The sequence below is a fragment of the Macaca nemestrina genome, chromosome 1 (assembly GCF_043159975.1).
Source record: "Macaca nemestrina isolate mMacNem1 chromosome 1, mMacNem.hap1, whole genome shotgun sequence".
Lineage (NCBI taxonomy): Eukaryota > Metazoa > Chordata > Mammalia > Primates > Cercopithecidae > Macaca > Macaca nemestrina.
In genome coordinates this window covers 78,271,915-78,297,560 of record NC_092125.1, presented here as the reverse complement: position 1 = coordinate 78,297,560, position 25,646 = coordinate 78,271,915, and the positions used below count along the sequence as shown (strand labels likewise).

Genomic DNA, 25,646 nt, shown 5'->3' with positions numbered 1-25,646 from the left:
TTCCTTCTGAAGAGTTTCAAACACTTCACTTATTGTTTCAGTTAGGTTCATAATTCCTGTCAATAGAATGTGGATGATAGAAACAAGATGTAAAGAAGGCTGGGTACAGTGCCTTACACCTGTAATCCCAGGATTTTGGGAGGCTGAGGCAGGCGGATCTCCTGAGGTCAGGAGTTCAAGACCAGCCTGGCCAACATGGTGAATCCCCGTCTCTACTAACAATACAAAAATTAGCCGGGCATGGTGTCAGCTGCCTGTGATCTCAGCTACTCGGGAGGCTGAGGCGTGAGAATCACTTGAGCCCGGGAGGCAGAGATTGCAGTGAGCCAAGATTGCGCCACTGCACTCCAGCCTGGGTGATGGAGTGAGACTACATCTCAGAAAAAAAAAGAAAAAAGAAAAAAAATGTTAAAGGGGTTATAACGCACGTCAAATCAAATATTCAGTCAGAAATTTGTGGTAGAATAATGACTATTGCTGAATGGAGATTTATAATGTCCTTTATAGTCGCAGGGCTAAGCGTGGTGGCTCAGGCATGTAATCCCAGCACTTTGGGAGGCCAAGGTGGGCAGAACACTTGAGCTCAAGAGTTCGAAACCAGCCTGGCCAACATGGTGAAACCCTGTCTTTACTAAAAATGCAAAAATTAGCCAAGCATGGTAGCAGGCGCCTATAATCCCAGCTACTCAGGAGGCTGAGGCAGGAGAATCGCTTGAACCCAGGAGGCAGTTTGCAGTGAGCTGAGATTGCACCACTATACTCCAGCCTGGGCGACAGAGTGAGACTCCATATCAAAAAAAATAATAATAATAATAAAAAAAACGTATATATATAGAGAGAGACACACCATATATATATATAAAATAGTCCTTTTGTCTAGGGAGCAATCATGTGTTCCCTTATTGCGATGAAATAATGTTGATTTGATTTAGAGATGGGAAGTTTTTGTCATAGGTTGATTCCCCATAAAACTGTAAGACAGAGATAAAGTGGAAGAGGTTTATTAGGGAGTGCTTTTGGGATCATTTGTGGGAGGGAAGGGGAGGAAGGGAAGAATATAGGAGAAGGCATCTTGGGCTGTGATGCAGTCTCAGCTAAGGCCTCAGTCGACCCCATAGGGTATTCTGGAAGCTGGATGGCCCTTCAGTGCTGGGGTGGCAGCCCACTTGGGGTAGGAAATGGCCTTTAAGTCTCCCTATTGTGACATTTCAGATGAAGTGATCCTTCTCAGCAGATATACTCCCAGAGAAAGATGGCAACTAAGGGCCTTCTGTTGAGAGCTGTCTCAGCGAGTGGGGAAATAAGCTCTTCAATCCTGAAGGGAATGTGGGTGGTACATCCAGAACAGTCACTAAAATTTCAGGATTTGAATTCATATTTTCTTTCTTTTTTTTTTTTTTTTTTTTTGAGATGGAGTCTCGCTCTGTTACCCAGGCTAGGTAGGGTGCAATGGTGCGATCTCGGCTCACTGCAATCTCCGCCTCCCAGGTTCAAGCGATTCTCCTGCCTCAGCCTCCTGAGTAGCTGGGATTACAGGTGTGCGCCACCATGCCCGGCTAATTTTTGTGTTCTTAATAGAGATGAGGTTTCACCATGTTGGTCAGGCTGATCTCGAACTCCTGACTTCAGGTGATCTGCCCACCTTGGCCTCCCAAAATGCTGGGATTACAGGTGTGAGCCACCGTGCCTGGCCAGAATTCATATTTTCAAAGGAATGTACAGGCCGGGCACAGTGGCTCATGCCTGTAATCTAAGCACTTGAGAGGCTGAGGCAGGTGGATCACGAGGTCAGGAGTTCAAGACCAGCCTGGCCAAGATGATGCAACCCTGTGTCCACTAAAAATACAAAAATTAGCCAAGTGTGGTGGAGGCCACCTGTAATCCCAGCTACTTGGGAGGCTGAGGCAGAAAACTGCTTGAACCCGGGAGGCAGAGGTTGCAGTGAGCCGAGATGGCGCCACTGCAATCCAGCCTGGGCAACAGATCGAGACTCCGTCTCAAAAAAAAAAAAAAAAAGCAATGTACTTAATTCTAAAGCCTGTTTTTTCTATTTATTTTATTGGAGCTAGAGACTTCTCTGACACGCCTTACTTTTCCAGGTGATTGGTCTTCATTATAATTTGTTATGTTGCTTGTTCTCTTTATTTGGCTACTGACAAAGATGGAGGTAAATAATAGTGGAGAATATTCATTGATTTTCAGAAAATAATTGTAGTTATATGCAATCCCTCTGATGTGGTGAGGCTTTGTTTCCCCACCCAAATCTCATCTTAAATTGTAATCCCCATAATCCCCACTGTCAAGGGAGAGACCAGGTGGAGGTAATCGAATCATGGGGGCAGTTTCCCCCTATGCTGTTCTCGTGATAGTGAGTGAGTTCTCATGAGATCTAATGGTTTTTAAGGGTCTCTTCCCCCTTTGCTTGGCACTTCTTCCTGCCACCTTGTGAAGAAGGTGTCTTGCTTCCCCTTTGTCTTCTGCCAGGATTGTCAGTTTCCTTAGGCCTTCCCAGTCATGCTGAACTGTGAGTCAATTCAACCTCTTTCCTTTATATTAGGTTGGTGCAAAAGTAATTGTGGTTCTTGGCATTGGAAGTAATAAACTACCCAGTCTTGGGTCATTCTTTATAGCCGTACGAAAACAGACTAATACACCCTCCCTTTTTAATTACGCCCTACACACCTACTACATCCCTTATACTATTCATACCTCTTTTGGCACTTCCTATTTTTATGTTATAGACATTAGGTTACATTGTTTTATCTACAGCTCACCAAAATATTAGCTCCTCAAACAAAAATCTTACATCTCATATTTTTAGCCTCCAAAGCACTTTCCACATACTTTGCACATTACCCACCACCTCATACACAAACTTTTTCACATGCTCAGCATCCTGGGCCAGTTTCTCCTATGCTTTGACATGCCTCATCTGCAGACAAACATAAAAAATACAGAACTTATTGAGAGAGTTAATGCCCAAATGGAGTTTTTTCCAACTCTCTTTTAGTAAATATATGTTAAAGAATTTACTCAGTTAATGGGAGCAATCCCAAGTTAGCGCTCAATTAATATGTGCTGAGTTGGATTTAAGTAAATAAAACCAGTAGTTGACTTTGAAACTAACAAAACATTTTTCTTGATCTCTTTTTAGAGTTTATTATGGCTTCCAGTAACACTGTGTTGATGCGGTTGGTAGCCTCAGCATATTCTATTGCTCAGAAGGCAGGAATGATAGTCAGACGTGTTATTGCTGAAGGAGACCTGGGTATCGTGGAGAAGGTACTCAAACTCTCATATCATTTCATACCAACTTTATTTTTGTTCTTGAGGTTGAGCTAAATGATGTAAAAATGTGGACAGACTTTATCAGTTAAAATAATTGATGGCTCCCTTAGGGAGACTACAAGACCCTTGTTCAAAAGGGTTCGATCTCTGCTTTGAAAATGACTCCAAAGCTGGGTATGGTGGCTCACGCCTGTAATCCCAGTACTTTGGGAGACCGAGGAAGGCGGATGACGAGATCAGGAGTTTGAGACCAGCCTGGCTAAAATGGTGAAATCCCATCTCTAGTAAAGATACAAAAAATTAGCCAGATGTGGTTGTGAGCGCCTGTAATCCCAGCTACTTGGGAGGCTGAGGCAGGAGAATCGCTTGAACCCGGGAGGCAGAGGTTGCAGTGAGCCGAGATCGTGCCATTGCACTCCAGCCTGGGCAACAGAGCGAGACTCCGCCTCAAAAAAAAAAAAAAGACTCCAGACTTTCTATATCCAAGATCTTTGTTTATATGTCTGAGTCTTCTGAACCATATCCATCCCCAAGGCATTGTAACCAGGCTTCAAATACTAGAGTAATCTATTACATGCAACGCCATGTAATCCTTAGTCAACATGTTCGGTAAAATCTGGCATTTACATAACTATTTGTTATAATCAAAGTGATACATATTTTTCTTCCTCATGGAAAAGAAACTCAAAACAAGGGTGTTTTTCCCAGTATAGTAATTACAAACTTAAATAGATTATCAGAAAGTTTATAGTCATAGTTAATTCTTAAAAGAAATACCACCATACTTGTGTTCCAGTTTAAAATACAATCTTCTGGCTGGGCATGGTGGCTCACGCCTGTAATCCCAGCACTTTGGGAGGCCGAGGCAGGTGGATCACGAAGTCAGGAGTTTGAGACCAGCCTGACCAACATGATGAAACCCCATCTCTACTAAAAATACAAAGATTAGTCGGGCATGGTGGTGCATACCTATAATCACAGCTACTCAGGAGACTGAGGCAGGAGAATTACTTGAACCCGGGAGGCAGAGGTTGCAGTGAGCCGAGATCGCACTATTGCACTCCAGCCTGGGCAACAAAAGCGAGACTCCATCTCGAAAAATATGTGTGTATATATGTATACATATATACATACATATAATAAAGAATGTAAGGATTAAAAGTCAATATATGAAATACATTATCAGAAAGTTTATAGTGATAGTCAATTCTTAAAAGAAATACCACCATACTTGTGTTCCAGTTTAAAATACAATGAAATCTTAATGAAATCTATTAAAAGTCAATATATGAAACCTTATGTGTAAAATTTGTAATGTGAGGTAATAACCAAATCCCAAGGAAGATTTGTGTGTGTGTATATATATATGTATGTGTATATATATGTCTGTGTATATATGTGTATATATATTTCATATATTGACAAATATATATATACAAGTTTGTATATATATACACATACAAGTTTGTGTATATATATACAAGTTTGTATATCTTCCTTGGGATTTGCTACATATATATACATGTATATATATACACACACCTGTACTCACACTCTTGTGTATGTGTGTATATATATATAGGGAAGATTTGTGTGTGTGTATATATAGTATGTATATATAGTGTATGTATATATACACGGAAGATTTGTGTGTATATATATATAGTGTGTGTATATTATATATATAAATCTTTCCATATATATACACACAAGGGTGTGAGTACAGGCATATATATGTGTGTGTGTATATATGTATATATGTACCAAATCCCAAGGAAGATTGCGTGTGTATATATATACACACATGTATATATATACGTATATATACACACACGTAGATTTGTGTATATGTATATAATATATACACACGTGTATATATGTGTATATATAATATATACATATATACACACGTATATATACACACGTGTATATATACACATATATACACGTGTGTATATATATATAATATATACACACGTATATATACACACGTGTATATATGTATATATTATATATATATAATATATACACACGTGTATATATTATATACATATACACAAATCTTCCTTGGGATTTGGTACATATATGTATACATATATACATATATACACACACACACACACACACACACACATATATACACAGAAATCTTCCTTGAAACTTGGTTATTACCTCACATTACAAATTTCACACATAAGTTTTCATATATTGACTTTTAATCCTTAAATTCTTTATTATAATCTTTTTTTTTTTTTTTAAGAGACAATGTCTCACTTTGTCGCCCAAGGCTAGAGTAGAGTGGCATAGTCCTACTGATAGCTTGTTGCAGCCTCAAGTTCTGGGCTCAAAGGACCCTCTTGGCTTAGCCTCCTGAGTAGCTAGGACTACAGGCAAGCGCCACGACACCCAGCTAATGTTTTCATTTTGTGGAGATGGAGTTTCAGTATATTGCCCAGGCTGGTCTCAAACTCTTGGCTTCAAGTGATCCACCCACCTCAGACTCCTAAGGTGCTGAGATTATGGGTGTGGGTACAGGTATGAGCCACTACACTTCGCCTAAATCTTTCTTTATTATAGTCTTTGAGGAAAATTGTATTGTAATTTCTTCCAAGTGAGAACATTAATAGGATATGATTTCTCATTAGCACTTTAGCGATTTAATATAGAGTGAGTTTTAGGTCTAACATTTAAGTCTCTAATCCATCTTGAATTGATTTTTGTATACGGAGTAAGGCAGGGATCCAGTTTCAGCTTTCTACTTATGGCTAGCCAGTTTTCCCAGCACCATTTATTAAATAGGGAATCCTTTCCCCATTTCTTGTTTTTGTCAGGTTTGTCAAACATCAGATGGTTGTAGATGTGTGGCATTATTTCTGAGGGGTCTGTTCTGTTCCGTTGGTCTATATCTCTGTTTTGGTACCAGTACCATGCTGTTTTGGTTACTGTAGCCTTGTAGTATAGTTTGAAGTCAGAGAGTGTGATGCCTCCAGCTTTGTTCTTTTGACTTAGGATTGTCTTGGCAATGTGGGCTCTTTTTTGGTTCCATATGAACCCCCATCAAAAAGTGGGCAAAGGATACTAACAGACACTTCTCAAAAGAAGACATTTATGCAGCCAACAGACACATGAAAAAATGCTCATCATCACTAGCCATTAGAGAAATGCAAATCAAAACCACAGTGAGATACCATCTCACATCAGTTAGAATGGCAATCATTAAAAAGTCAGTACACAACAGGTGCTGGAGAGGATGTGGAGAAATAGGAACACTTTTACACTGTTGGTGGGACTGTAAACTATTTCAACCATTGTAGAAGACAGTGTGACGATTCCTCAAGAATCTAGAACTAGAAATACCATTTGACCCAGCCATCCCATTACTGGGTATATACCCAAAGGATTATAAATCATGCTGCTATAAAGACACATGCACACGTATGTTTATTGCGGCACTGTTCACCATAGCAAAGACTTGGAACCAACCCAAATGTCCATCAGTGACAGACTGGATTAAGAAAATGTGGCACATATACACCGTGGAATACTATGCAGCCATAAAAAAGGATGAGTTTGTGTCCTTTGTAGGGACATGGATGCAGCTGGAAACTATCAGCAAACTCGCAAGAACAGAAAACCAAACACCACATGTTCTCACTCATAGGTGGGAATTGAACAATGAGGTCACTTGGACACAGGAAGGGGAACTGTTGTGGGGTGGGAGGAGGGGGGAGGGATAGCATTAGGAGATATACCTAATGTAAATGACGAGTTAATGAGTGCAGCACACCAACATGGCACATGTATACATATGTAACAAACCTGCACATTGTGCACATGTACCCTAGAACATAAAGTATAATAATAAAAAAAAAGAAAAAAAGATGAAATGGAAAAATAAATAAAAAATAATAAAATAGATTGAGTTAAGTCACTCACTTATAAGTGATACATCTATCTAGCGCTGTTACCATAAGAAAAAGTGAGATATATGAATAAAAAACAACTTAGAAAAACGTTGACATGAGTTCATTATAAAACATTCAACGTAATTGCTTTTAAAAAATAAACATAAAAATCAGCATGGGCAACATAGCAAGACCCCGTCTGGCATGGTGGGACATGCTTATAGTCCTAGCTACTTGGGAAGCTGAAATGGGATTATTGCTTGAGCTCAGGAGATTGATCTCCAGCCTGGGCAACAGAGTAAAACCCTGTCTCTAAAATAAATAAATAAATAAATAAATAAATAAATAAATAAATAAATAAATAATATTAAAAACAAACAAAAACAAAAACTCATAAGAACAAATGAAATAAATCTCATTTGTTTTTTTGATAGATTTATAGAGGAAATAGATAGAGGGTATCTTGATTTAAGCAAAACATTTGTTATAGTCTGTCATTTTCTATTTAAGAAAATATTCAAGCTATTTTTAGTTATATAGATGACATCTCCCATCCTGAGCCATGGTTAGGTGTATTCATAACTGGATGAATAACATTATCCACAAATTTAAATTAATGAGTCATTTTCATCCTAGAAAAGGATCACCGCTGGCTGATCACAGGACTCTGCTCCTGACATTGTACTGTTCTCTTTAATTATTAAATAGCATACAGTTTTAAAAAAATACCTAATGTGTTATCTGAAGTGGAAGATGATATAGAAAACATACTTATAAAATTTGCCAATAAGGTAAAGCTGAGCAGTCTAGTTAATACATTTGATCACAGAATAAGCATTCAAAATAGTTGCAACCTCTGAGAAAAGTGGACCAAATCCAACAGGATATTGTAACAGGAATAATATAAAGTGCTGTATTCATGTTCAAGTTATGTCAGATAAATCTGATTCAAATTTGTTTGAAAAAGAGACTTTAGTTGACCACAGACATGCTTGGTAATAATCAACAAAATGATACTGCTGCTTTCAGGGGGCTGCTAATCTTATTATTATTATTATTATTATTATTATTATTTATTTTTTTTTTGAGACGGAGTTTCACTCTTGTTGCCCAGGCTGGAGTGCAATGGCATGATCTCAGCTCACCGCAACCTCTGCCTTCCAGGTTCAAGCGATTCTCCTGCGTCAGCCTCCTGGATAGCTGGGATTTTACAGGCATGCGCCACCACGCCCAGTTAATTTTGTATTTTTAGTAGAGGCAGGATTTCTCCATGTTGGTCAGGCTGGTCTCGAACTCCTGACCTCGTGATCCGCCTGCCTCGGCCTCCCAAAGTGCTGCGATTATAGGCATGAACCACTGCGTCTGGCCCCTAATCTCATTTTTTACAAAGTTTTTTCTATTACGAAAAGTAGGAAATGGAGAAAAATGCCAAAAAGTAAACAAAAATCATCCATCATCCCACCATTGCCAATATTTTGAATTATTTCCTTTCAGATCCTTTTCCTTAACATCACTTATTTTCAGTTGATCTTATGTTGAGATTATATTAGACAAACAACTTTGAAACCCAGGTAGCTAAAAAGGAACAGAGATGTAGTGCCAAGTCAGGAAAAAAAGTAATATTCTCATTGTCTTCTGTACTGCTCAGGCATTTCTAGTACTTTAGAGGTCCAGAGCTATGTTGATAGAGTAGGAAATATTTATCTTAGAGAGGGAAAGAAAATTGCTTTCCTCAGATAGAGGAATGACTTTCAATATATATTTTTTTCCTCTAAAGCAGTGGTGTACAAACTTGATTGATATATAACTAATCTTCAAACTGAACAATTCTTTTGAGTAGGTTCATTCAAAAGATACTTATAGAGCACCTACTATATGCTAGACACAATTCTTTAAGGAATAAAATCCTTTTGTGGAGCTTACATTCTAGCAGAATAGTACTTTGCATTGAGATATATAGCAAATCTCAGTGAGGCATAAAGCAGTTTGCTTTTCATGATGACTCTTTATCTCGTTGCAAAGTATTGTTAAAATTCTACTAAGATGAGGCAGGGTGCAGTGGCTCACGCCTGTAATCCCAGCACTTTGGGAGGCCGAGGTGGGTGGATCACAAGGTCAGAAGTTTGAGACCAGCCTGGCCAATATGGTGAAACCCTGTCTCTACTAAAAATACAAAAATTAGCCAGCCGTGGTGGGTGGCACCTGTAGTCCCAGCTACTCGGGAGGCTGAGACAGGAGAATTGCTTGAAGCCAAGGGACAAAGTTTGCAGTGAGCCAAGATCACGCCACTGCACTCCAGCCTGGGCGACAGAGACTCCATCTCAAAACAAACAAACAAATTCTACTAAGATGATATAATCTGTAAATCTACTTAACCAGGCATATATCAATTGCAACATATCATAATTCTCTGAAAGCAAACTAACAAAGGAGGTTGTGGTTGTCACTTGCAAAACTTTTCTCTTTCACTAGCATGATTATCTGACATAGTGATTGAGTGAGGGTACCACAGGTGAGCTATATGTTAAATATTACAGCAGTTCATATTAGTGTTTTTCAGATTTTCAGAAACAGAATTTCTTAGGCTGGGTGCAGTGACTCATGCCTGTAATCTCAGCATTTTGGGAGGTCAAGGCAGGCAGATCACAAGGTCAGGAGATCAAGACCATCCTGGCCAACTTGATGAAACCCCGTCTCTACTAAGAGACAAAAAATTAGCTGGGCATAGTGGCAGGAGCCTACAGTCCCAGCTGCTCGGGAGGTAGGGGAATTGCTTGAACCTAGGAGGCAGAGATTGCAGTGAGCCAAGATCGCGCCACTGTACTCCAGCCAGCGACAGAGCAAGACTCCGCCTCAAAAACAAAACAAAACAAAAACAAATAGGATTTCTTACTCTATACCTGTGAATCAACTTGAGGACCTGTTGAATTATTATGATTAGGATTAGTGTGGAAGTTATAGAAGGATCCAAGGAACACTTTTTCTAATAACTATTACCTTTGCCTTGAAAAGTGATACATTTCCTATCTCTGAACCTATTTAAGCAAAAGGTTGATGTCTAGAGATAAGGAATTTCTAAACTAGAGAAGAAAATGTTCTAGATTATTTATAAGCTCCTTTCCAAACTTTAACCACTATTAATCCTTTGAGAAAAACCAAGGCAGGAAACTAGTTAACTCATTTGGTGTTAAGTTCTATGACTCTAAAAACTGACAGTGTAATCTAAATTATGTAGGCACTCATGCACAGGGAATCAGAGGACAACTTATTTCTCGTTAGCTCTGCTAAACTTTGCATTCTTTGTTATAGACCTGTGCCACAGACCTGCAGACCAAAGCTGACCGATTGGCACAGATGAGCATATGTTCTTCATTGGCCCGGAAATTCCCCAAACTCACGATTATAGGGGAAGAGGTAAGAGTCGTCAGAGACATTTTTTTAAAATCCTTGTTTACCAAGTGTACTTATAACTGATGCTTTAATGATTTATGTACCACTCTTATAATTTCAAGCATTATATATATTGTTTTAAACACAAAAATAATTATTGTATTCCTTGGACTTGGGGGAAATACCTGATTTTAAGACATTTTGGTCTATTTCTATGCCAGATGTCTTAATTATTGACCATAAAAGATATGGTTACTGTTATACCCAGCATACAAACTGTAAGATGGGCAGAGATCTAGAACTTTGGAATAAAATGAGTTTTGTTGTTGTTTGTTTTTAAACTTAGGCTTATTTGCGTACTTATCCAAAGACTATAACACTTTGAAAGTGAGGGAAGTAGGCCGGGCGCGGCGGCTCACACCTGTAATCCCAGCACTTTGGGAGGCCAAGGCGGGCAGATCACGAGGTCAGGAGTTCAAGACCAGCCTGACCAACATGGTGAAACTGAATCCCGTCTCTACTAAAAATACAAAAATTAGCCAGGCGTGGTGGTGAACGCCTGTAATCTCAGCTACTCAGGAGGCTGAGGAAGGAGAACTGCTTGACCCCAGGAGGGGGAGGTTGCAGTGAGCCGAGATGGTGCCCCTGCACTCTAGCCTGGGCAATAGAGCAAGACTCCGTCTCAAAAAGAAAAAAGAAAGTGAGGAACTTGACATCTAATGTAATATAGGGGAACTATCTGCTGTCAGAGACACTTGTTTAAATGAGTGTATAATACTTAAAGAATCTTTTATTTTTAAACTCTGTTCAAGATAATGACATTGCAACCATTTAGTCAATTTTGATGAGCCACATATGGTTGTTTTTGCAAATTTTTAAGGTTTGCTTTAAAAGTTCTAAATATAAATGGTAAACCAGAAGAACTAGCGAAAACTGTGATGCTGCATTTCTTCTGTTAATGAGACAAAGCATACACTGTAAACACTAAATGGCTTCAATAACCATTAGGGTTATCTCTGCTTTAGGATCTGCCTTCTGAGGAAGTGGATCAAGAGCTGATCGAAGACAGTCAGTGGGAGGAAATACTGAAGCAACCATGCCCATCGCAGTACAGTTCTATTAAAGAAGAAGATGTATGATCCCTATTTATACTCAACTCTCTATTAACCTGGTCTTTTTGCCATAGTAAAGGAAATACAATTTGCCTGTAAGATGAAAAATTGGTAGTTATAAAATAGGGGCAACCAGAAATTTGATATATTTCAGAGCCAACATGGAAGTATCAGGCAACCACATGGATTTAGAGTTCAGTTTCTCATCCTATGGGTTTCCTTTCCACTCTAAAACCGTTATTTAAAATACTTTTAGGGCCAGGCATGGTGGCTCACACCTGTAATCCCAGCACTTTGGGAGGCCGAGGTGGTTGGATTGCTTGAGTCTAGGAGTTCGAGACCAGACTGGGCAACATAGTGAAACTCTGTCTCTACAAAAAATACAAAAATTAGCTAGGTATGGTGCCACACACTTGTAGTCTCAGCTATTTGGGAGGTTGAGGTGGGAGGATCACCTGAGCCCATGGAGGTTAAGGCTACAACCAGCACCATCTCTTTTTTTTTTTTTTTTTTTTTTTGAAATGATGTCTCTCTCTGTCGCCAGGCTGGAGTGCAGGGCTGCAATCTTGGCTCACTGCAACCTCCACCTCCTGGGTTCAAACGATTCTCCTGCCTCAGCCTCCCAAGTAGCTGGGACTACAGGCTCACACTACCACACCCAGCTAATTGTTTTTGTATTTTTAGTAGAGATGGGGTTTCACCATGTTGGCCAGGATAGTCTCTATCTCTTGACCTCGTGATCCACCCACCTTGGCCTCCCAAAGTGCTAGGATTACAGGCTTGAGCCACCTCGCCTGGCCCCAGCACCATCTCTTAAAGAGATGATTTTTTTCCCAGTTGAATGGCCTTGGCACACTTGTGAAAAATCAGCAGGCCATAGATGTATGGGTTTCATGCCAGTCGCGGTGGCTCACGTCTGTAATCCCAACGCTTTGGGAGGCTGAGGCAGGTGGATTACCTGAGGTCGAGAGTTTGAGACCAGCCTGACCAACATGGAGAAACTCCATCTCTACTAAAAATACAAAATTAGCTGGGCGTGGTGGCGCACGCCTATAATCCCAGTTACTCAGGAGGCTGAGGCAGGAGAATCGCTTGAACCTGGGAGGCGGAGGTTGCAGTGAGCCGAGATTGTGCCATTGCACTCCAACCTGGGCGACAAGAGCAAAACTTTGTCTCAAAAAAAAAAAAGAAAAAAGAAAAGAAATAGATGTATGGGTTTCATTCTGGACTCTCAGTTATATTCCATTGGTCTATATGTCTATCCTTATGCCAGTAGCACACTTTCTTGCTTTGTATTAAGTTTTGCAATTGGGAAGTGTGAGTTGTCCTACTTTGTTCCTACCTTGCACAGTTTTACACATACCCTCAGCCTGGACAGCAGAGTGAGACCCTGTCTCATTAAAAAAAAATAATACTTTTAGGAAGAAAATCTAATTTGTATTTAGTAGATATTTAGTAGATTTGATAGTAAAACATTCATTGGTAACTGGGGACAGAAGGCTATGAAACAGATTACTACCTTTTTATTTTTAAAAGACCATAAATATCATCCTGCTTGCTTTTCATAGTTGTTTCAGTTAAATCTGTGACTTCAGATACCCACCATAACGTCTTTAGTTTTCCAATTTTTAATTATTTAATGCATATTCGTTGGAGACTTACTATGAGTAAGACACTTTGCTCTGTGGTATGGAGGAAACAAAGAAAATGAGACATGGTGTCCTCCATCAGAAACATGTCCTCACTCAGAAATTCACATAATGTTATCATTGTAGTGGTTAAAGGCAGCATATCCTGAATCATATTAAATGTCCTAAACAGAAGGAATTTTCCTTTTAAATTTGCTGCCAGTTTTATTATTCATTTTTCTTTGGATTGTGTGGACTGTGTCCTTGAGATAATCAGACTGTTGTTTTTTTTAAATCAGCACTTACATATAAAAATGAGTAGCAACTATGCATGTTCAAAACATTTTTTATGCCACTTTACAAGTTTTCTCTGTACCATGATCTAGAGAGTGTGCTTAGTGTCCAAATGAAACAAACTTTTATCAGTTAAGCATTTCATGTTGAAAATCCTTTTTTTTTTTTTTTTTTTTGAAACAGAGTTTTGCTCTTGTTGCCCAGGCTGGAGTGTAATGGCACGATGTCGGCTCACTGCAACCTCCACCTCCTGAGTTCAAGTGATTCTCCTGCCTCAGCCTACTGAGTAGCTGGGATTACAGCCCCCCACCACCACGCCCAGCTAATTTTGTATTTTTAGTAGAGGTGGGGTTTCACCACTTTGGCCAGGCTGGTCTCGAACTCCTGACCTCAGGTGGTCCACCCGCCTCGGCCTCCCAAAATACTGGTATTACAGGTGTGAGCCACCGTGCCTGGCCTGAAAATTCTTAAATCAGACTTTTCTCTTATTCAAATGAACTTTTTCCATGATTACAAAAGAATAAGGTTTTTGTACTATCTCAAAACAGATGACATTAACTCAGGCCATCCATAATATAATTTCAAACAGGGAAAAAAGGTAGTTTTAATCTATTTAAATCTATTTTTAGAATTTTGTATGCTTGATTTAGCTATTTTCCTTCTCTCTTTTTAATTTTAGCTCGTGGTCTGGGTGGATCCTCTGGATGGAACCAAGGAATATACTGAAGGTTGATATCTCTTTTGTATTCATATTTGACAGCAGTGGGACAAGGATATGATGTTAGTTGTAAATATTTGATATTTTGTATGTTGTATGGAAAGCTAGTATCATGTGTTATGTTTTCCCCTAAAGCTATATTTGTGCTCATGGTTCTTATACATCATTGATGGTCAAGACAGGAGAATAAAATTCATCTCCTTCAAATACCAACCCTCACATACTCTACCAGCCCCACACTTCTAATGTCTCCCAGATGAGAATAACTAACATATTAAACCGGTGTTACCAAAATGACTATGCTGAACCCCCAGTTATTGGGGTAGAAAAACGATAACGAGTACAACTATGTAGCTCTTGCTCTGCCAGCACCACCATCCCATGCCCTCCCCATTCACTCTCCCCTAATCTGTGAACTGCTTTCACATTTCACGGCCTCACCTTCTAAAGGTGGGTTTTGAAACACAGTACAATATTTCTCCTTATCTAAGATGAGAACAATTAGCAACAAATTAAAATAAAATTGGCCATATAAATGTAGGAATGAACAGGCTCAGAGCCAGAGTTTTAGTTTTAGGTTTTTTTTTTTTTAGACAGTCTTGCTCGTTGCCCAGGCTAGAGTGCAGTGGCACGATCTCAGCTCACTGCAACCTCTGCCTCTCAGGTTCAAGTGATTCTCCTGCCTCACCTCCCAAGTAGCTGTGATTACAGGCACCCGCCACCATGCCCAGCTAATTTTTGTATTTTTAGGAGAAATGGGGTTTCACCATATTGGTCAGGTTGGTCTTGAACTCCCGACCTCAGGTGATCTGCTTGCCTGGGCCTCCCAAAGTGCTGGGATTACAGATGTGAGCCACCGCACCTGGCAAGTTTTGGGTTTTAAGCTTAGAGTTTTATTTTTAAAATTAAGATCTAGGCCAGGCGCGGTGGCTCATGCCTGTAATCCCAGCACTTTGGGAGGCCAAGGTGGGCAGATAATTAGGTCAGAAGTTTGAGACTAGCCTGGCCAACATGGTGAAACCCCTTCTCTCCTAAAAATAGAAAAATTAGCTGGGCCTGGTGGCACACGTCTGTAATCCCAGCTACTTTTGGGGCTGAGGCAGAATTGCTTGAACTCGGAAGACAGAGGTTGCAGTGAGCTGAGATCTCGCCACTGCACTCCAGCCTGGGTGACAGAGAAGGACTCTGTTTCAAAAAAAGAAAATAATAATGATGATGATGATGATGATGATAAAATTAAGATCTACTTAAGTTTTCTTGTATTGGCTCTCAGGACATGGCTTTAAAAATTTATCATAATTACTAGAAAGAAACTTATTGTTCTTGAATGAGACATCTCTCTAATGAGTGAATCACTCATTAGAGTGAGACATCTCTCTAATGAGTGTGTGTGTACATGTGTATGTCTGTGTGTGTGCTGAAAACATCTGTAGAACCCATTGTGAAATAAGGAAGCTCTAGACTACTTTAATGTATATAAAAGCACCTAGAAAGCTTATTTCAGTCTTGTTCCCCACTCCCAGATTTTGATTCACTAGTTCTGGGAAGGAGCCTGAGAAGATCTGTGTTATAAAAAGTATGCCAGTTAATTCTAACGCTGCTTGATAGTCCTTGGGCCTCCCTTTGAGAAACTCTGCTTTAAAGGCTTGAAATACAAGTCTAGATGTAATCCAGGAACATAAAGTGATTCGGCAGGTAAGGATGAGTTGAATGATGGTGGAAGAGGCATAGAGGAATCTGATGATGATAGCTGCAGAGTTATGGCTGCTTTATTTATTTATTTAGTTGGTTTACACACTGTACTAATGAGACCATGATTACCAATTCAATTAAGTGGCCATAGATCCTATTGCTGTTTCTGGCCAGCTCGCTTATCATTTATGCATTTTGCTGTAAATAGGATTGATCATGGATGAATCATTGCAAATTCCATACCTTAACTGCAAAACTAACTTGGAGCAATTGATGCAGTAATGATGAGTCATAACATGAGCAAGTTATATAACCGATATTTATTTCTTCTTTGCAGGTCTTCTTGACAATGTAACAGTTCTTATTGGAATTGCTTATGAAGGAAAAGCCATAGCAGGAGTTATTAACCAGCCATATTACAACTATGAGGTATTACTATAAGTGATACAAAGTAATTTCATTAGATAAATAATGGTAGTGTTACATGATTCTTTATGTTATCTAAGTGAGAGGTTTTTAGCTTGGTTGCACATGCAACCATCTGGAGAACTTTTCATTTTTAAAATTGTATTGATTTATTTAATTTTTTTTTAGCTATGCTATTAACTGATGAGGAACTTTTAAGAATATGGATTCCCAGGCCATACCCCAGACCTATTGAATCAAAATCGCTGGGGGCATTGGTACTGGGTGTGTATATATATGTATGTGTATGTACACAGACACACTGTATGCATTATATATTTTTAAATTTATGCCTTATGATTCAAATATAAATGTCAGAGAATTACTGATAGGGTTCTTGATTACCTTGGGCATCGAGACACCTGATTTATGATTGGTTCCTGAAGCACATTCAAGAAATGAACCATTTCAATCAAGAAAAGATGCTAGGCATGTTGTTTTCCAGGGAACGCTGTGTAATGCCTAAATTGCAGTCAGTGTTGGTAACAGAACTTATTATACTCTTGCACTCTTTTTTCTTGTCTCTTCTAATCTGCTTTGATTTTCTATTATACATCAGAGAAATTGTCTTCTATAGAAACAAGAGACCAGTGTAATTTCAAAGCAAGAATGTACCATTAAATTGCATTAAATTTTATAGGAAATCGTGGAGATAAAGTAGTTAAAGTATTTATATTAATGTGACCTTGATAGAACTTTAGAGAAACAAAGTAATCAGAGTGGGCAATATTACTTCTGAATTTCTGCTCTGAGTTAAAAGCAAGGTTAATCTTTATTTCTAATATAAATTCATTTTTTCCTGCTGTTTGTATGATTATAAATTTTATTAAGAATCATGTGTTTCTTAAGATTTACCAAAATAGTGATATGTTATGGAGAAAGTTTCTCGGGTTAAATCGCCTATGTCTATTAATTCTTTAAATATGATTTTAATGTTCATACTGTTATATGCAGACACAAGTTTGTGGTTTGTATGTAAACTTTGAGTTAATACTATTACTTTCAAAAGGGGCATTTAATTCATATAAAGCATTGTAATACATGGTACCTTTCATCAGGAAAAAATCTAAGTGCTTAGGATTTAACAATTTTCACCACTTCTTGCTGAGATTAGAAAAATCGTATTCATTTTCCACAGAACAACGAAAAGCAGCAGTTAAGGGAACACAGGAATGAAGCAAAGGTGAAAAAAATAGCTAGGGTTTTGGCTCCACTAGTAGGTAGAAAAGAGGTAGGCAACTTGTGGTACCCCAGGTGGCCATTGTGCATCCCATGTACCAGTTCATTTTCTGCTGTTCTGCTTCTCTTCATTACCTCTCTCTGTGCCACTTCCCCTCTGGACACTCTGTTTATCCTTTCTTTTGCTTCTCTTGCTTATGCCTTAAAATTCGTTACCACAAATGGAAGTAGAAAAGTTGCTCAGCTGTGTTGGTAGTATTCAGGCTAAAGATTCAATTTTAAATAATAATCCATCATCACCATAATAGCTAAAATTAAGAGTTTACTGTATGCTGCCAGGTTCGAGGGTTTCAAATATATCCTTTCATTGAATACACACCACAGGCCTTTAAGGAAACTGTTATCTCCATTTTAAAGAGGAAACTGAGGCAATTAACGTTCCTGTGATCACCCAGTTGGTAAATGGCAGAATTGGGATTCAAACTCAAATCCAAACCTTGCTACTGTATTACTTTATATTGCCCTCCTGAGCTAGAGAAAAGACTTAGAAATTCAAACTTTATTATTGCTTCCAACGTATACTGAAACTGGTAGACACTTAAAGGAAATAGCATGAAGAAACTCAGTCTATCTTTATACTAAAGCCAGTTTCTTCACCATTGAAGCTTAATTGTCAGAAAATTTTCGCCTTTATTACCCTCCCAAAATTGGTGTGGAGCCTTTGAAAGAGAAAGATAATGTGAGAGCCTGAGAGTCAGGAGCACAGAGGAAGGTAAGCTGGTTGCATCATGGGATTGCGTTGACCACATCAAAACACTAGAGTCCTTGATCCCATCCTTTTTGCCTAGATGTTCATTTACAGAAGGAATATGACCTTGTAGGGCCCAAAATACTTGTGTCCACTGTTTTATTTCCTTTATTTTTTTTTCCAGAATAACTGGAGAGCTGCATTAATAAATAGGTCTCTTGGCCAGGCATGGTGGCTCACGCCTGTAATCCCAGCACTTTGGGAGGCCAAGGCAGGTGGATCATGAGGTCAGAAGTTTGAGACCAGCCTGACCAATATGGTGAAACCCCGTCTCTACTAAAAAAATACAAAAATTAGCTGGACATGGTGGCACGCACCTGTAATCCCAGCTACTCAGGAGGCTGAGGCTAGAGAATTGCTTGAACCCAGGAGGCAGAGTTTGCAGTGAGCTGAGATCATGCCACTGAACTCCAGCCTGGGTGACACAGTGAGACTCTGTCTCAAAAAAATAAAAATAAAAATAAAGTAAATAGCTTCCTTAGACTCCAAACCTCTCCTGTAGTGCAAACTCAGATGGGAAGAGAGGAAGCACATTAACATATACCGAGCACCCAGTGCTTGTTCTTTGGCTCCTTTGTTGCCCCATTTGCCATCAGACTCTTGTGGGATTGCCCTACCAATGGAGAGCTGTCTCACCCAGGACCACACCTCTTCCCAATGCAGTCCATTTTCAGTGACTGATTATTGTAGGAGTTTAAAAACCTGACATCTCATCCCAATTTGGGACTACTCTGAAACTCTATTGTAACTCCAGACTCCCTGCATAGGAACAGCTCCCCGTAGGGTCAGCTCTTGTTGTACCTGCATCACAGCTTATTTCATCCCTCTGCCCATGCCCTCCTCCTCCTTCCACAGGTGTTGATACCAAGCACACTTCCCAACAAACATACCACCTGCCTCAGAGTCTGCTTCCCAGGGAACCCAACCTGCAACCTAAGTATATTTCAGAATAACAACACCCAGGGTACTGCTCTAGGACAAATAAGATGATGTGTATGAAAACATTTTGACAGGTAAACTTAGGCAGTCTAATTTAGTGTTTAAGAATATCATCTTTGAAGACAGATGAGCCAATCTTTGGTTATGAACTTCTTAGAGCCTCTAGTCAGGTTACTTAATGATTCCACATTTCATTTTTCTCATCTTTAAATTAAGGATGAGAATACCTACTTCATGGGGTTACTTTGAGGATTGAAAGAGAGATAATACATGTAAAGCACTTAGAATGGTGCCTGGTACATGTTTAGTGTTCAGTACAATATGTATATCTCTATAATATATGCCTACTATATTAATATAATTGTATTTTGATGACTTTGCATCAATCATTTTATGTATCAATTTTACTTTCCATGAAATACAGATTTTTTTCTATATCGAGTATATAGTTATAACAATGTGGTTGAAATTGAGTTCTGCAAAGGAAAATACAGATTCTAAGATTGCATTATCATTGTCATTTTGCTACTACAATTGTCAGCAAAATCTTAACTCTGATCCCATTATCCACAACTACTCTTCAATATTGTATTGGCCTATTCAGTTACCCTATCTCCATAGCAGCCAAATACATTGTCATAATTACCTATTCCTGTAGCAACATGATTTTTAATATTTCTTGGAAAATGAAAAGTAGTTATCAATACATGGTATTTCATTTCCTGGGGATCTTAGTACTTTATAAAAATGGTCATTTTCAAATACAACAAAGAGATCATTAGATAATTCAGAAAAACAGTAATCAGTTTATGATGTTTCAGTACATTATAAACAGAAATCAGTTTATAAAGATTCCAGGGAATAACCAAAAGTTCTTTGAAACTGTTAACCAGAAGAGTAATGATAATAATCAGCAGATTCTCTCAGGAAAAGTTCTTCATCAGTGATATTGTTCTTGTGCTTTATAATATCATGTTTTTATTTTTTTAATCATGATGCTAATATAACTGAATATTCCATATATGGACTAACGTTCTTCTCCAAATAATCACAAGTCTTGCTGTTTCACTTGTTTACACAGGCAGGACCAGATGCTGTGTTGGGGAGGACAATCTGGGGAGTTTTAGGTTTAGGTGCCTTTGGGTTTCAGCTGAAAGAAGTCCCTGCTGGGAAACACATTATCACAACTACTCGATCCCATAGCAACAAGTTGGTTACTGACTGTGTTACTGCTATGAACCCCGATGCTGTGCTGCGAGTAGGCGGAGCAGGAAATAAGGTATGAAAAAGATCTGTCATCTGCTCTGAAATGCAAGTGGATCATTGAAATACTCAACTTTTAAAAACACGAAATAAGAGTTTAAAGAGCTGGGAGTAAATAATATAATTTGTACATTTCAGCAGTATTTAAATTTTAAAAATAAATTTAATAGTCAAGGATTTTTGTTTGTTTGTTTTATTATCTGAGAGAATTCAATGTTGTTTTTTTTTGTTTTTTTTTTTTGAGACGGAGTCTCGCTCTGTCGCCCAGGCTGGAGTGCAGTGGCCGGATCTCAGCTCACTGCAAGCTCCGCCTCCCGGGTTCACGCCATTCTCTTGCCTCAGCCTCCGGAGTAGCTGGGACTACAGGCGCCCGCCACCTCACCCGGCTAGTGGTTTTTTTTGTATTTTTAATAGAGATGGGGTTTCACCGTGTTAGCCAGGATGGTCTCGATCTCCTGACCTCGTGATCCGCCCATCTCGGCCTCCCAAAGTGCTGGGATTACAGGCTTGAGCCACCGCGCCCGGCCGAGAATTCAATGTTAATGGAAGTCATCAGGGTAAGGCTCCATGCTTCTTGCCAAAGACCTTATTTTGCCAAGGACCCTCTTAGATTATCTCCTCTACCTTCTACAGACTCTAAGATCAGGCCCGCCTGCCCGCTTCTTGTCTGTTTCCCCCATTCTTTCATCCAAGTTTCCAACCTGCTGAGAGAATTATGAAATGGGACACAAATTGATCTACATCCCTAGCCCTGATCTCTTGTCATCTGATTGTCCCCTAGATATCATTATGATGACATCCCTCAGGTATCTCAAATTCAGCGTGTCCAATTTGAGTTCATCCTCTTTCTACCCACCTCTGGATGTGTTTCTCTCCCTGTTTTACTATCCGGCTAATGGCACCACCATTTTTCTAACTGATCCAGCCAAACACCTGAAAGTCATCTTAGACTCCTTCCTGCCTCACATTTATCAATCTGGTCCTACTTATATATCTTCTGAATAGTTTTTGTTTGTTTGTTTGTTTGTTTGTTTGTTTTTTCGAGACTGAGTCTTGCTCTGTTGCCCAGGCTGGAGTACAATGGTGTGATTTCAGCTCACTACAACCTCTGCCTCCCGGGTTCAAGTGATTCTCCTGCCTCAGCTTCCTAAGTAGCTGGGATTACAGGCGCCTGCCACCATGCCTGGCTAATTTTTGTATTTTAGTGGAGTCTGAGTTTTATAATAATAATTAATTTACACTATAACCAAAAAAAGTCAATTGACTAATGAAAGCTTGATAGCAAGTTACCATTTAGAGTCACGCAAGTTCTAGCAGTGATCTCAGTTGTGTATCAGTATTAGAGGAATTGTTAGGATGACTCTATAAAACTTTTATTTTGTGGCGCTGCAAAGCTGTTCTTTGTGGGGAAAAATCTGCGTCTGTAAAGAATCTCTGTTAACATAGCTAACTCTTTTTCTTTCAGACCCTCCAAATCCTAAAGAGATTAACTAAAATCTGATTTTTTTTTTTTTTTTTTTTGAGACAGAATTTCACTCTTGTTGCCCAGGCTGGAGTGCAATGGCATGATCTCGGCTCACCACAGCCTCCACCTCCCAGGCTCAAGTAATTCTCCCACCTCAGCCTCCCAAGTAGCTGGGATTACAGGGGCCTGCCACCACACCTGGCTAATTTTGTATTTTTTTTAGTAGAGACGTGGTTTCTCTATGTTGGTCAGGCTGGTCTCTAACTGCCAACCTCAGGTGATCCGCCCACCTCGGCCTCCCAAAGTGCTGGGATTACAGGCGTGAGCCACTGCACCCAGCCTGAACATTCCCTTTCTATAGATCCTGGGTCTTTAAACAAACCCAACCAATTGCCAATCAGAAAATACTTAAATTCACCTATATCCTGGAAGCCTCCCTGCCCCCACTGCTTTGAGTTGTTCCACCTTTCTGGACCAAATGAATGTATTTTTTAAATGTATTTTATTGATGTCTCATGCCTCTCTAAAATGTATACAACCAAGCTGCTCCCAATTGCCTTGGGCATATGTTCTCAAGACTTCCTGAGGGCTGTGTCACAGGCGATGGTCACTCATATTTGGCTTAGAATAAATCTCCTCAAATATTTAAAAAAAAAAAAAAAAGTTTGTATTTTGGTAGTGAAATGGGAATACGTGTGATCCCAAGACTTATGAAAGTACTTGTTAGACTAGTCACATTGCACTTCTGTTAGGATCTATTATAATTTATACATTATTGTACTGCTTGATACTTCTCTGTCCTTTATTTAATAATGGTCAGGGGTTTTTGTTTTGTTTTTTGGTTTTTTTTGGTTGTGGGGCTGTTTGTTTGAGACAGAGTCTCACTCTGTCATCCAGGCTGGAGTGAAGTGGTGCAGTCTTGGCTCACTACAACCTCCACCTCCCAGGTTCAAGCAATTCTCCTGCCTCAGCCTCCCAAGTAGCTAGGATTACAGGCATGCACCACCACACCCAGCTAATTTTTTGTATTTTTAGTAGAGATGGGTTTTGCTATGTTGGCCAGGCTGGTCTCAAACTCCTGGCTGCAAGTGATCCACCTGCTCAGCCTCCCAAAGTGCTGGGATTACAGGAGTGGGCCACCATGTGCAGCCCTCTAATAAATGGTCAGTTTTTAAGATGTTGAAGGCCGGGCGCGGTGGCTCAAGCCTGTAATCCCAGCACTTTGGGAGGCCGAGGCGGGCGGATCACGAGGTCAGGAGATCAAGACCATCCTGGCTAACACGGTGAAACCCCGTCTCTACTAAAAATACAAAAAAAAAACTAGCCGGGCGCGGTGGTGGGTGCCTGTAGTCCCAGCTACTCGGGAGGCTGAGGCAGGAGAATGGCGTAAACCCGGGAGGCGGAGCTTGCAGTGAGCTGAGATCCGGCCACTGCACTCCAGCCTGGGTGACAGAGCAAGACTCCGTCTCAAAAAAAAAAAAAAAAAAAAAAAAGGATGTTGAAAAAGACTAATTCTGTAGTAAATGTATATTGCTTTTATGCTAAAAAAGAAAAACAACGTCAATAAAAGAAACGTGTTACTTTATGTAACTTGGAATGTGGAGACCAGATATCCTCTTTGTAGCTTTTTTGACCATTATTTTTTCTTCATATCACTATATTATTATGCATTTATTCTATGTATTTCTTCATAATACTGGTATAATTTAAACCTGCTAAAAGTTTTAAGTTGAGTTTAACAGAGGAACTGATTAAATATCCTTGATAGAAATAAGCAGTTTTTCTTATCTGTACCTCAATCTTTTCATGACTTTCAATTATTCTTCCTATTATCAAAGGATAATTCTTATTTTTACCCTTACAGATTATTCAGCTGATTGAAGGCAAAGCCTCTGCTTATGTATTTGCAAGTCCTGGTTGTAAGAAGTGGGATACTTGTGCTCCAGAAGTTATTTTACATGCTGTGGGAGGTTAGTCTGTTTTATTTTGGGAAATTCATAGTTTTTCTACAATTATATCATGCTATGACATAATATTTCAGTAATATTATTTTACTTAGACTGTTATGATATAAAAGCTAGAAGGAAGCTTAGAGATTATCCAGTCCAAACCCCTCATATGATCGATGGATAAAAGAGTAGATTTTCAGCAAGTTTTACTTTAGTTATAGTCTCCTTTTTTGAACTTTGATCTGCATACAGTTAATTTAATCTAGCCCTTATTTATAGCCTTTTTTTTTTTTTTTTGACACAAGGTCTCTGTTGTCCAGGCTGGAATTCAGTGGTGCAGTCGTGGCTCACTGCAGCCTTGAACTCCTGGGCTTGTAGTAAACCAAGGTTGTAGTAACTAAGATCATGCCACTGCATTCCAGCCTGGGCAAGACTCCATCTCAAAAAAAAAAAGACAAGAAAAGAAAATGCTAAATAAAATTAATTTTAATCAGAGAAAAAATAATTTTATATCCTTTAGTTAGTTAAAATTGTTCTGTAGTCTTAAATTTCAAGTGAATTAAAACTTAACCTTTATGAACACTCATTCTTTTATCCAGAATTTATTGGCTACTATTGGATAAGCAAGCAAAAGGTACTTAAAAATAACTAGAAAAACCACAATCCAATTAGCCACTAACTTGAGTGATTGATTAATTGATTGATGTTTTTCTATAGGCAAGTTAACTGATATCCATGGGAATGTTCTTCAATACCACAAGGATGTGAAGCATATGAACTCTGCAGGAGTCCTGGCCACACTGAGGAATTATGACTACTATGCAAGCCGAGTTCCAGAATCTATTAAAAATGCACTTGTTCCTTAAAGGAAAGTTTCATTTGGCTGGGCGCGGTGGCTCACGCCTGTAATCCCAGCACTTTGGGAGGCCAAGGCAGGCAAATCACTTGAGCTCAGGAGTTTGACAACAGCCTGGCCAATATCGTGAGACCCCATCTCTACAAAAATACAAATTAACTGGGCATCCTGTCATGCGCCTGTCATCCCAGCTACTTGAGAGGCTGAGGCAGGAGAATCTTTTGAGCCTGGGAGGCGGAGATTGCAGTGAGCTGAGATCATGGCCACTGCACTCCAGCCTGAGTGACAGGAGGTAAGCCCTGTCTCAGAAAAAACAAACAAACAAAAACACCCAAAAAGTACTGAAAGTTTCATTTACTTAGCTAGGAGAAAGACTTGGTTCTCAAAATAATACATTTTAAAACTAATTGGATAGAATTAGAGTTCCACCTTTATTCATTGTTGAGCAGTGATTTATATTTAGTTATTGTATTTAGGAATAGAAAATAGAATTAAATAATTTAACTTGATTAATCAACCAGACCAATTTTGACATCTGGAGAACTTACAAACTCAACACGTTATATTTGTTTTCCTGTATTTAGGTGGAGAAATGAGAAAAAGCTTTAGTTTCAATTGACAATTCAGGTCAGTGTTCAATCAACATGCCTATCTTTTAAACCAGATTTTTTTCTTTCTTTTTTTTTTTTTTCTTT

At 39.2% G+C, this 25,646-nt stretch overlaps 1 protein-coding gene across 7 annotated transcripts in view; it reads left to right on the top strand.

Moving 5' to 3' along the window:
- LOC105493739 (3'(2'), 5'-bisphosphate nucleotidase 1) overlaps positions 1–25,282 on the top strand; it is a 29,850-nt gene extending 4,568 nt beyond the window's left edge. For 5 of the 7 annotated variants that reach the window (XM_071080921.1, XM_071080920.1, XM_071080922.1 and 2 more), the window contains 8 exons: positions 3,155–3,282; positions 10,503–10,607; positions 11,609–11,716; positions 14,297–14,345; positions 16,365–16,456; positions 20,500–20,697; positions 24,011–24,116; positions 24,813–25,282. In XM_071080921.1, coding sequence (XP_070937022.1) covers positions 3,163–3,282; positions 10,503–10,607; positions 11,609–11,716; positions 14,297–14,345; positions 16,365–16,456; positions 20,500–20,697; positions 24,011–24,116; positions 24,813–24,961 — 927 coding nt within the window. In that variant the 5' untranslated portion in view covers positions 3,155–3,162 and the 3' untranslated portion in view covers positions 24,962–25,282. The remainder of the gene's footprint in view (positions 1–3,154; positions 3,283–10,502; positions 10,608–11,608; positions 11,717–14,296; positions 14,346–16,364; positions 16,457–20,499; positions 20,698–24,010; positions 24,117–24,812) is intronic. The other 2 variants (XM_071080926.1, XM_071080925.1) reach the window with 1 other exon arrangement.
- Positions 25,283–25,646: the final 364 nt, after the last annotated feature.